A 13,104-nucleotide genomic window follows, 5' to 3' on the forward strand; every position below is an offset into this window, starting at 1 on the left:
TGCTTTTCATATAGCAATCAAAAAATAATAATAAATCTTACCACTCAGAAAAAAAAAGGTCTTGACCCTGCATCCAAGCCAACCTATTTGATTTTTTAAGTCTGAATGCACCCCAACAGCTCGTTAGGAATAAGCTGCTGTTGGAGGACTGGTGGTTGCCGGCTGAACAATTCTGTAAGACACTACAGGATGAATTTTCATTTCACTGTTCATCTGTGGGGTTAAATCCCCATTTACCAGTGTGGGCGAAGGACTCCCAGCTTTCTGACATGAGTAAGCATTTACGAGATGAGCAATTTCTCCACAACAATTAAGGTCATGTTGGGCCCATCAAGAATAAATGAAGAATTGTGCATTGAAAATTAAGGTTTCTTTGGCAGAGTAAAAACACAGTGTACAGAGACAAGCATTTGCTTTAGAAGCAGGATGTTATCTCACATAGGCAGAAAACAAAAAAACCCAGCAAACTCCACCAAAATACAAACCAGCACATTCTTTTCCTCTTTTACCTGGAAAAATGGCTGTAAAGCCAAAGGTCAAGATACAAGAAGATTCACCAAGAGAAAAACAGCAGCAGTTGTGCTGTCAAAAAACTAAGTCTGGCTTGTCATATGTAAACACAGAAGGTCCTACCACATGCTTGCCTAATTTTAGGATAAGTATTTTGGTTTGTGTTTTTTTTTTAATAACACAGCAAACCCAATGATGACCAACTGAAGTGGAATATGCGGGTGCTTAGCTGTAATCACAACTAAAGTAACAACACACATCTGTTTCACATTCTCTCCTGGGTTTAACCCCTGCCTCTTTTAAAGCCAGGAGAGCCAGCTAGCTCACATTTCCTGCACTCCTCTGTAGCACAGCTCTGTTTGACTTTGAAGAATGTGTCACTGTCATATACTACCCTTCACCACAGCAAGACTTGCATCATAGTTCACACCCTCTCACACAGTTAAATGACAGAAACTATCACAACACTGATGCTCATTCTTCAAGAATGAGCTGCCTGAAAGCCAAAGAAAAGCCAGATGGATCATTTCCAGTGTGTAAGTTTAAACAAAGGTATATTTGGGTCTTTCATGACCTAGAGAAAGGGATGAGCTGTAGCACATCCAGTCTGATCTACCTAAGGACATCCTATAAATACAATTCACTAGGACTTTAAATAGGTCCAGTTTCTTAGCAATTACTCAGGGGCAGGAGGGAAGCTGAACAGCACAGAAGTGGAAAAAAATCAGTCTAATTAAAACCTTAAGTAACTACAGAACAACTAAGCCACTGACTAACCACAGACCGTGGCTGGCACTCCCTCCTTTCAGCCATCACAGGAAACAGCCATAACATCATCTGATATCTGCTGCAAAAAGAGCTGCTACCTGGAATGACAGGGACCAAAGCACCTGCCATGTAAAACAAGGAGGCTTGAAAGAACTCAAGAGATATTCAGAGCAACACAATCCTGAAACAATGCTGAACAAAAATGCTGCTGTCACAAGATGCAAAAAGAGAATGATTAAGTACCTCTCCAAGTTAAAACCAGGAAATCCTTACCAACTTTGTAGTGCACACAGCCTTCCAGGTCACCCACGGACACCCAGCCCTGCCGCTTCTCCACCTCTGGATCATTGCGCAAAATTTTATTTCTCAGCCATGACAAGTAATACACCCTCAACTTATTCTTCTTCCCTAGGGTTTGCAAAAAGAGACAGATTGCTTTAACTCTCTGAAATACAAACTCTCCCCCACTTACAAACTGCCAGAGTTTTGTGACCTTGAGTGCAGCAGGTCTTTGTGCCTTACCAAGGGGAGAGAACAGCCCAGTGGCACAAGAAGAAAGCTCTGTGTGATGGGGGCACACGGGGGGGAACTGGCACATGAGCAGTCCTATGGCACGTGCACTTACCTTGTTATTCAAGCTTCAAGATTTTCACACCTGACTAAAATTCCTCCCTCAGGCCAAAGAACAAGTCTCTACAGACACAAGTATTATCAGAAACAATCACACTACCTGGACATTTACTCTGGAACACAGGCAAGTCCTACAATGGCCATTTTGAAAAAGTGATTAATTTAGTTCTAATTAAATGACGATCTTCATTACAAGCAGCTATTTTTCTTTTAGATGGCTTTCCAGGTGAGAATTATTTTGTCATCTTTCATCTCAATCAGTCTTTCTGTTGCATTAGTTCATAAATCCGTATTGTCAACAGCAGCCTGTGACCACAGGTTAGTCTGAAGAGAAGGACTATGTCACATCATCAGCTAGACCTGGCAATGTGGGACAAACAGCTCACGCTGTTGCCCACCACAGTGAGTCTGGATTGGAGACAAGGAACTGCCATTCCTTGCTGGACCTACACACCTCTGCCTTGGTATGTGCTATGCATCCTTTGAGGCCACTCTCATCCATGGGGAATAAGGGCAGAGTCTAAGCTGTTTGCAGCAGAGGTTGAAGATCTGCACTTAATGTTACTGATGCTTTCACAATACAGATCACTCTGTATTGTGTATACTGCTCATACATCTTTTTGGACACAGGTTATTTAATGATATGTTAACAGAATTGCACCTAGATGGTCACTCACCACAGAAACAAGCTGAGTGACAAACTATAACTTGCTGAGAATCAGTCCATTTTAGGAATGAAACACTTTGTACTTCCCACAAACCATTTTGCACATTAACCAAGTAATGAATTGTTCCAAAGCCTCTCTGGAATGAGAGTGTAAATGTTAAAAATTCAGGAGAGTTTTCCTATTAACAAGAATAACTGTCCTGTGATTTTCTGAAAGAGGAAATTCCTCAACCTAGTTTATAACCTAATTCTTCTTTTTAATTGCTTCCAACTCGAATGCAGGTCAGATACTTTTAGACACTGAACTAACCTGATATAGTAATTAGCACATTGAGTCCTTCCAAAACATCCATTTGCTGGAATCGTCTCCTTGTAATCAATGTATAAACTCTTCCTTGCCCACTTCTGTCCAGCAGCCACAATCCATTCTCTGTTCCCACCAGTAAATTTACTCCTGTTGATACATGAAAAAAACCCTGCATAAGTCACCTAATGATTCAGAGGCCACCGAGTGTTCACTGTTTTGCAAACTGATTCTTATTTAGTCTCACTTAATGGTACCCGATAATTTCTCCGCTGCTCTGTGGATGACCTCCCAGAAAAACAGATCTCACCATTACAGTTTTTACCCAGCAGAACACTTATATACCCATGGAACTTGAAGGTTGAATAGTTCTACTGAAGTCAATGTTGATTTAAACAAAAAGGAAAATGTTTTGTGAACTCGAACTTCTCAGGAGATCTTGGAAAGTGTCTGTGAGCAGTGCAGAAGTCTCAGTCCAGCACCACTACACTACTGACACAGGGGATCCAACTAAGTGATCGAAGGGTCCCTGCCAATTAAGACAAAAGAAAAACAAACAAAAAATTCCCCCCAAACACTCTTTTCCCAAATACAACACTCACAGCACAGGGGCACCAAACTTGTGGGAAGAAGTGCTGCTGTTACGAGGAGGTGCAGCGTTTGTCTGAAAACAGGCTGGGTTTTGGAAGAATGCATTCAAATGCTAAATTAAAGGAGTGAATCCATCTGAAATCCAAGTGCTACTAAGGAAGCGAAGGCTCCAGCGGGTTGCTGACATCAGAGGATGTCAAAAATTATGTTCAGCTGGAATGACAGCTAAGTTTCCTAATCAGCAAGTTCTAAAGACACGACATAAGGTATCCTGCTGTAACAAGCACCCTCCTCCACTGCCAGTGCTCTGTTGAGTACCTGGTGCTCTTCAGCCTCAATGCACACTTAATTACAGACCTTGCCACACAGCTCTGTACTTAATTTAAAATCTTGGATTCCTGCTAACACATATTACACAAAATCTGTGAAGCTATAAACTGGAAATCTATACTCGCTTTGGATAATGTTTCATCTACTTCATTCATCTGCCATTCCAGGCTCAAAAAGTGAGGAGTAAATGTCTGGGTGAGTCCCACAGAATATGCCTGTTCTTTTGAAGTAGAAAGACGGTCGAAACAACTCAAGAGCTCAGCTAGTGTGCAACTGGGACAAGGTCTATGGTTGTTGAAACGTGGTCTGACTACACTCTTCTTGATTTTACACCACGTGAAACAGATCCTGTAAAAAGTGTGTAAATTTACGTGATTCAGTGAGGTTCTGAATAAACACTGACAGCATAAACTAAGCCAAGCTTTTGGAAAGACTGATGCCTGACCTGCTTCAGATTCTTGGAATACCTAACACAGTGACAGTAAAAGGCTTCCAGTTTGGATTATTTCCACTGGGTCAGGGCTCAGTGTGATCAGCTGTACTCACGTGCAGCTCAGCCAAGAGCAAGTGTCATGAGCTGCATAAGCCGCTAAAACAGTTGCAACTTTTGGCTCTTCCAATGAGCATGGTTTCAGTTTGGTGCTCAATCAAAACATTTTCTCATTCTGACGCACAAAAATCCTTTGCCACTGTAAATCATGCGTTTGCCATCTCATACCAGGATGGCAGTGCCACACGAGTGACACAGGTATCTGCGCAGGGACACACTCCAGGACCCTCTGCCAGGAGAGGTGCAGTACAACTGTGAAATCTGCCTGGCATACCCTGCCAGCCTCCCCTGCTGCTGCCTTCCCTCCAAACACATGCCCAAGTCCTCTCAAGCTTACCCCACAAAGCAGCACAAAGGACCTCTGAGTTGAATTTCTTCTTGTATTTACGAATTTCGGGGCTGTCACTCTGCGGGCGGATATTCGTTGGGTTGACATTGACAACGGAGCCCTTCCTTGCATTTTCCCTCCTGACAGGCTCAGGTTTGGCACTAGATGCTGGAATGAAAGACATATGCAATCATGAAAAATGTGAGTGGCTACAGCTCATATTTGACCTGTTTGTGGCAAAATGAAAGAAGCTCCAGAGGAGTGAGAAAACAACTTAAGAGCATTAGTCAGAAGAAAGTCAGAAGAAAAAAAAATCAGAAGAAAAGAAGAAAAGTCAGAAGAAAAAAAAATCTGGAAAATTCCTCAGACATTCCTGAGAAAGCACTGTGATAACAGAGCAGCAGAGTAGAGCAAGCCACACCTGGAAGAAAAGCAGAAGCAGTACAATGAAAATTCATAGTAATGTGAAGCTTCAGTTTCAGGAGATTTTACTCACAGTTTCCATTTCCAAGCAATAGGCCCTCCCTACTCCAGACATGAAAAAGAAAAGACCAGGAGTGGCATTTCATGCAAAGGTAAAGCATACTCACGAGAACTACAGGAAGGTCCTACTGGACTGGTGGGAGGGGTGATTGGCAGGAGTCTGGGATCTATGAACGACGTAAATGACGTCGTGGACGATGTACTGCTCTTGGGAGGTGGGCTTTCAGCACAGGGGGTCTGCAATGAAAAACAAGGCAGAACCCTGACAGAGCTGTTACCTGCTTCCAGTGCCACACTTCTCCCCTAGAGCCCATGCTCACAGTTGTGTTAGAGCCTCTCTGGGCTGCCAAGACTTGCTGCCCTGGCCCCTGTGCTCCCCACATGATGCCTGGGTGGGAGAAAGCCAGGGACAATGAGCAGAGGCACACCAGAGTGCTGCAGTGCTGATATGGCAGGTGGAGGAGCAGAGGGTAATAATTCAATCTAATTTATCTCTTACCTTGTTCAGAGGTTTGTTCTGAGGTTCCTGGCAAGTCAGTGGCACTTGTGGCGGGTTCACAGAGGAGTCTGTGATTTGGCTTTGCTGGAGGAGATCTGGCAGGAGATAGTTCTGGTTGTTTACGCTCCAAAGGCCTTCTTGGGTGTTAGAAATTTGTTTCCCTAAAATCTGGTCCTGCACAAGAACACACAGTTAAACTCCTCATTTAGCATATTTCCAACGCACTCTGCAACTCCTGTTAATTAGGATGAAAAATAATGAGCACACAGGGAGGGGTGCTCTGTGTGAGGCATCCTATAAAGAAAAACTCTAAGGAAAGATTAAATTAAAAAATTAAATACAAAAGAGCATGGCAAACACCTGAGATGACTTCTGAAGTGCTCCACAAATATTCTTCATCTACATTACCTCAACCACAGGAAAAGAAGCAACTTCATCCTCGGAGACATGAAGTCGGATGACTTGCACTGACATTACAGATCTGACCTCTGTGTACTGCAGACAGAAGTAGGTACTTAATTCTGGACCTGCATTTAGTTCAAAACCCCTCACCATTCATTTCATTTCTACTTTCCATTTACTGAATTAGGATATTATTCCAGAGAGACAATATTCAGTGGGATCAGCATCAGCATTTCCAGTAAACTGATATTTGGTTCTGCAGACCTCCTAACACTATTCCACCAGCTTCATGGAAATACTTGTAAATTACATAAGGTACCACACCAGCTCTGTCCCCGACAGCACAATCTATGGAGTCAGAAGTCAGTTTCTGGGAACAGATGGGCTGAAGTGTTGAGAGGAAGATCGGATGTGTAAAGCAAGAGGTGTCCCAGATGGGGAGGGCAGTGCAGAGGGATCTGTCAGGGTACCTGACCACCACTGGCACCAGAACATAGGGAGTGATGGGAGCCAAGTGCTACACTAGAAAATTCCTCCTGAATTTCACCAAGAGCAAAAAGCACCAGCCAACTCAAGCAGCTTCTGGCTGGTTGAACTCAAAGTGAAGTCTGTGCTGTGTACTGACTTTGATAAACAACCGACTGAAATCAAATAATCTTTTTTGAATGCCGGCCAAAATAGGGGAAAAAAAAAGTAAGAAGATAATTCCAAATAAAAGATATTTGCCTTTTAGAAGTCAAATAATTAACTAGAAATCAAGTTGATGCTCTAAGTATTTTACATTTTAAGTTAGACATAAAAACTGAAACCAAAACATGGAAGTCAGATTTGAGATTAGAGAACCAAGCCAGTATAGGGCTTTTTTTTTGTTCAGTTTTCAGTCACATTCAGCTGAACTGAACCAAACCAAAACCCTATTTGAATCATAGAGGCAGTTTGGTACACCCTAAACCACTTCAAAGCAGTTCAGGCTGATGGGCCAGGGAAAGGGATATTGGAGAAGTCAAGGAGAGTCAAGACGGCTGTGGCTGGTGAAAAAGGAGGAATGGATAGAAGGATCCATGAGAGGGAGGCAGAAGACTGGAAGGCACCAGAGAGATTTATAAGGAGAGGCATCAGTCATCTGCCTGTTCTCCCTCCCCCACTGTTCTCTCCAAACCCTCCAGAAAACGTGATCTCAACTCTTTTCCATTCTCCCTCATCCTAAGTGGCCCTCAAAGGTTCCATCCTTCTCCTTTCCCTCAAGCAGCCTATTTCCAATACCTGAATATCAGGGGAAAGGGAAAATACTGGGCTTGTTTTGCCACAAGAGAAATACTGGTTTAGGCCCTGTTTATAATTCTTTCTCCAAAGAAGGGTCTTTTTTCCTCAAGGATGGTGGGACAAAGGCCATGTGGAACTTCTTCCCCAGTCAGGAAGGACACCAGGCTGGCCTGAAGCTTAGAAATCACACCACAGGTAAAGAAAACTCCTTTTAGTTCCTAGATCTTCCACAGCTCATACCAGCAGCTCTGGGGAAAACACCAGTTTTACAGCAATTCATTTCTTCTATCTGTGAGGTGAGAGTACACTCAGTAATATGTGAGAAGTGCTCTGACGCCAAGTACAAGTCTTATTACTGTAATTTTTTTCTGTTTTCAACCACAAAGAACATTGTTCTGCTTTGTCTCTCTTCATCTTTTCTGTGCTAACATTTATCAAGGGGGAAAATCCACATGACTGGAAGCCCCTACTAGAAACTACAGCTGGAAGGAACCACAACATGACATATGAGAAGACAAGTATTTTTGCTAAGCCAGCAGGGAGAGATTAAGTGTTTTTCCCCTCTTCTATTTTAAGTAGTAGGAGGTAGTTCTCGTTACACTAGAATTAAAAAAGTCAAGACTTTTAAAAATAGCAACAATGTGCACCAACAATAATCAACAGTATTGCTTTTGCCCAGTGCTTTCACAAAATATCTTGTCATCAGAAACTACTACAGGTCAATAACAAGGACAAGAAGAACTGCAATTTTGTACCTTAATGTAAGCAGTTTTACAGGAAGCACAAAACCTGAAACTACACCTTTCTGTCAAGGCTTATAGCTGTAATTTGCAATAACAGAGCAGGACTTCAGAGTGAAAATGCTGCTGAGAAGTAATGGATACAGCGTTTATCACGCACATTAATGATCTCACTTCCCCCCCCCAGTGTACCCACCCCCTTACAAATGGCCAAATTACCTTCTGTTCTGTGACGGTGCTTTGGGGTTTCAGTTCAATTCCATCTGGTACTCTCGTCCTTGAGAAATCTGCGATTCTGCCGCTTAGCAGTTGCCTGGTAACAAACTCCAATTAATGAACAGAACTACTTCAGGGGGGAAAAAAAAGAGCCAAAAAGAAAAAAAAACAAAAACAAAACAAACAAAAAAGAAAACCACACATACCCATGTTCAAAAGTGAGCATAATTAACATTCACTAGTTACACTGAAAGGTTCTTGTACAAAAGCAAGCTGATTAGTCTGTGGATCTGCCTGAACGGACTCGAGCCTGAGGACCACTCACACACAGCAGGAAGATCTCCCCACCTCGACAGAGAACATCCCTTCATCTCCCTGCATTTCACCCATCATCCTTCAGACACTGAATAGCCCAGGAAAGTGAGACCTGATTCCTCACACTGTCATTTGAGAAATGCCTACTTCAAAACTTATGTCTCTCCTCATACAACGCCCTGTGCGGTGCAATTATGAGCCACCCTGCTCTCCAGAGAGAGCACCAGCTGCACTTGGAAGAGGAGAGCCACTGCTCTGCCATATGATGGTATTAGAGACCCCTCTGCCAGTGCCTACTGGGACAGACCATGCTGGAATTCCATACTGTACATCAGTCCCTGAAACACAGACAACCTCACCTTATGTACAAAGAAGCACAGAAAATGTTGCCAAGTGCACACAGACAGAAAAAAACAAGAGCTGTTGGACTGGCTGGGGCCAAAAGCCTCCCAGCCAAGTATCCCATCTTCAACAGTGACCAAAAGCTGATACCGAAAGGGAGCGAGGATAAGGCAAGTGTCTGTTGTAAATTCCCAGCACACCACTGCTTCCTGCACAACCTGAGGTATCTTAGTGTTTTAAACTTTTTCACCTAAGTGGAACTGCCTCAAACTTCCGTCAGCGAGGCTCTGGCCCCATTTCCGTACAATTCTACCTCACATGGTTTATTTATCCCACTTACTTATTTATATTAATTTCTTTATTACTGCAGTCCATTTAAGCCCATTACATTTTTGCCTCCTTTCCAGTAATTATAAAACTGACTGGATTCAGAATGTGAAGGGCTCTACAGTGCTATGTGCCAACTGGTAGCAGACAGTAATGTGCTTTTTTTCTTTTAAAAGATGCCCAATGGGATAACAAAGAAGGTTTTGTGAGAGAACAACTGATTTAAGATGGTTATGAAAGAGCAGAAGTTTGGAGGGGGTGGTGCTTTGTTGTTGGTTGTTCTTTTTTTGTCTCAAATTAGACCCCTCTTCTTTGGGAGAGGCAAATATTTACATACTAAACTTAGGAGGAATGACAAGATATGGTGTGGGATCAATGCTGAATGCAAGGACCTGTTCTTATCAGGAAAGCAAACAGTAGCTTATCTTAAATAATGTCAACCTCCCACTTAGTAGGGGAGAAAGTAATTCCTAGCCGAGCACACACCTGAACCCACTTAGTCCAAATGTTGGTAGGAAACAGCCTTTAAAGAGCAGAGAGAAAAAACTGAACTACACAATTGAGTCCCAGGGTGCTCAGTGTTTTAGGGAGATTGTAAATACTGCAGGCATCAGAGGGGGAAGCACTCTCAGTAAAGCAGGAGACATTGGCATCAATGGAATAGATGTGCTATTCAAGCAGGTAAGATGCTAAATCATATACACTGACACCTTTTCCTTAAAACAAATACGTGGGGTGTGTGAGAAAGAATTCTGGCTCATCTCACTGTTAAGGAAAACAAGACCAAAAGTTGTTTTACTGGTGAAAAACAGCCACTTAGTCATGGCTTTCTCAGAAATGAGCCCTCTCAGAGTCATTAACAGGATCGGTCCAAGAGAATATAAATCTCTTTCTCTTGCATGTGTCCCAAGTGTAGTCCTACTGGGCACCTCCAGGAAAGCTGGAGTGTAGACACTGAATGCTGTTCCACAGCCCAGGCAAAAACAGGAATACACAGATTGTTTTCTGGAGCCAACTAAGACTTGGCCTAAGGTGTCTCAGCCAAAGTCCACACAGAAACATTTCCTTGCACAGAGTGCAAGGGGCTTCAAATCCTACAGTCACGTTTTAGAGAGCAAAAACCTTCATACCCTTCACTTATCCACAATATGCAAAGTTTCAATGCTGGCTGCTCCTTCCACTCTCATCATTATCCTTTTCGCCATTTACTTGGCAGCAATCAGGATATATTTCCTAGTATCTATCTTTTAATATAAAAGATGTTTAGCCAAGATGAAGGAATTCTTTTAATAGCAAGATTATACTTCTGATTTTACAGGAGCTCTCGCAGTGGCTCTGTGCATGGAAAGGCAAACCTGACAGGGAGCACCCCTGCTAGCTCCATTTCTCCAGAGGGCTGGTGGATCTCACACACAGACAAGATGCAAATAACACATGCAGCTTTCCAAAGGCAGCGATACCACTCCTTCAGATCATTACAGCATGCAAGGACCACAAAAATCTAACACTTACACAGCAAAGTCATTGCTACAAGGCAAATCCATATTTTTATGTAGAGTCTTTCTGAGGTCTAGGATGAATTCTATGACCTAGAGTGAATAAAACCTTTTACAGATCAGAATAAGGTGGTCTGGAAGAGGATCAGTAAGAAAATAAAGGCATTACAGTAAATGACTGCTCTTTCAGGTGTGCTGAATAAGCTACAAGATTTTTACCATTCTCTCTGCTCATCTCAGCTTTCAAAATAAACTTCAGAAATGCAAATCAGAAGGATATAAAATCTCTACCTCTTCAGAGCTGCACAGGGGAAAGGACTGGTACCATGCCAACACAATAACTTGACAACAATGCTACAAATCTGGCCACTTCTGCCTGAAACTGCACGTGCAATTCTGTCAGATGAACAAAAGCCCCATCCCAGAGAGCTCTGTGGCCCTGAGATGCACTTCAAAGTAAATCTTAAAACCTGAATTAAACTGAAGTTTCATTCATCAATACTAAAAAATAATTCTGTTTGCTGTTCCTAACAGCAGGGCTGGCCAGGTGACTCCCGACTCCCTTCTCTCTTGGACTAGCAAGCTATTCCCACTCCATTACTTCTCAGCAAAAAACACATTTTGCATGACAGGTAGAACACCAACAGATGTCAGTCACAAAAATCAACAAGAGAAATTGGAAAGCCAGGAGGACACAGCTCAGGTGAGATCAGCTTGGGACAAGTCACAGCACCAGCTGGAAACCACAGCGATTGTCCAAAATGTCAATATTAAAAATACAGCAAGTTTTACAACACTACTGTCCCTTTTTATTAACAGCACTAGTGAAGGAATCAGCTTTTCAGTGGTAATTATTTCTCCCAGAGTAAACAGACTATGTGAATATGAGGGTCATACTTGCCTTGTTTTTTTCACTGTAACCTGTATTTGGCATGAAGGCATACAGTTTTCTTTCCCTCTCCTTTTTGCTTTCAAAAATTCCATGTAAACATAGATCAATGTGAAGTAATCTCTGTAAATGCACTACCCAGTATATTCTGTTAAAACTAGACATTTCCTCATTGTCCCAGGGCAGCAAGTCATCAAAGCTTATTACACTGCACACATCTGATGGAGCAAACATTTACCCCCGGGAGTTCATTACAGTGCAATTAAACTGCTTAATTACAACTGCCAGAAATGACTGATAGTAACTTCAAAGGAGAGGTAGTATTTATGCATGCCAGCTTTTTTCCCCACATATTTAGAAGTGTGTAATAAAAAGGAAGACAATAATAATAATAAAATAAATCAAGCCAACCTTGTGTGGTTCGTGTCATCTTCATCACTGCTGCTGCTGCTGCTGCTGCTGACCTCGTCACTTGAGGAGGAATAGTCTGCTGCTTTTAACAATGAGTTGGCACTGTCCTTCACCTTGGCAAAGGAGACTGGACTCTGAATAAAGAAAACTCAGCTGAAGAATCCATCGCTAAACAGCATGTGCAGTACTTTACTGCCCCAGCAAATACAGTTATTGTCACTTCCACACCAAAAAAAGCTTTATTAGGAAGTTGATGCTTTTGTTGGTCCATCACAAGCAGGTACTTCACACTAAAAAGTGACCTGAGCCAAAACACCCAATTTTCCTAAAAGCTGAAAGGTGACTAACTTTAGTTAGTATGTTATTTTGATGTTTAATCATTCAATCTCGCACTTTGCAAGAGCAGAGAAGTACTTCCTTTTTCACACAAGAAAAGGAGTGTTCTGCAGCAGGACTAAAGGATTACACTGGCTTCAGTGTCATTCCAGCCCTGGACTACCCTGAGGCTTGCAGGGCCCTGCCCTGAGCACTGTGTGCCTGCACAGAGCAGGTACAAAGCACCTTTGGCCTGGAAAAGCAACACCAAAACAGACACAGCTCACACCCACAGGGTAGTTATAACACCCCAGTCCTACAGAAATTCATATACAAGTGTCCCACACTGTGGACAATGGCCTAAACACAGAGTCTTCTGCAAACCTCCAGTCCCTGACAAGCCAGGAGGGGCTGGGGACTCTGCTAAGCTGTAGCTGTCCCCTGCTACACACAAGCCACCAGCATGGTCTTGACTTCTGTGTTGCAAGAAAACGGGTCAATGGCTTCCTGAAATAATAAAGACATTCCCTTCCTTTCTAAAGACTTATGATCAGAAAGGTTCAGGAAAACTGAACACTCTGCTGAGGATCTGAGCTGGACACAAGTCAGACCTGGACTGGGAGCTGATGGACATGTTACCGCATCAGCAAAGCTCAATCCAGCCCCACACCCCCCTCAGGTGGACTCACCAGCAACAGCAAACTGAAGCACCAAAACCATAAACAAAT

At 42.7% G+C, this 13,104-nt stretch overlaps 1 protein-coding gene across 4 annotated transcripts in view; it reads right to left on the reverse strand.

Moving 5' to 3' along the window:
• NRK (Nik related kinase) overlaps positions 1–13,104 on the reverse strand; it is a 92,400-nt gene that overhangs the window by 15,284 nt on the left and 64,012 nt on the right. For all 4 annotated transcript variants that reach the window (XM_039387816.1, XM_039387813.1, XM_039387814.1 and 1 more), the window contains exons 20-26: positions 12,062–12,195; positions 8,285–8,378; positions 5,661–5,834; positions 5,269–5,398; positions 4,688–4,846; positions 2,886–3,029; positions 1,552–1,686 (exon numbers count right to left, since the gene is read on the reverse strand). In XM_039387816.1, coding sequence (XP_039243750.1) covers positions 1,552–1,686; positions 2,886–3,029; positions 4,688–4,846; positions 5,269–5,398; positions 5,661–5,834; positions 8,285–8,378; positions 12,062–12,195 — 970 coding nt within the window. The remainder of the gene's footprint in view (positions 1–1,551; positions 1,687–2,885; positions 3,030–4,687; positions 4,847–5,268; positions 5,399–5,660; positions 5,835–8,284; positions 8,379–12,061; positions 12,196–13,104) is intronic.

This window comes from Pipra filicauda, unplaced genomic scaffold, assembly GCF_003945595.2.
Source record: "Pipra filicauda isolate LSUMZ 115617 unplaced genomic scaffold, ASM394559v2 scaffold58_size5111680_pilon, whole genome shotgun sequence".
NCBI classification, from domain to species: domain Eukaryota; kingdom Metazoa; phylum Chordata; class Aves; order Passeriformes; family Pipridae; genus Pipra; species Pipra filicauda.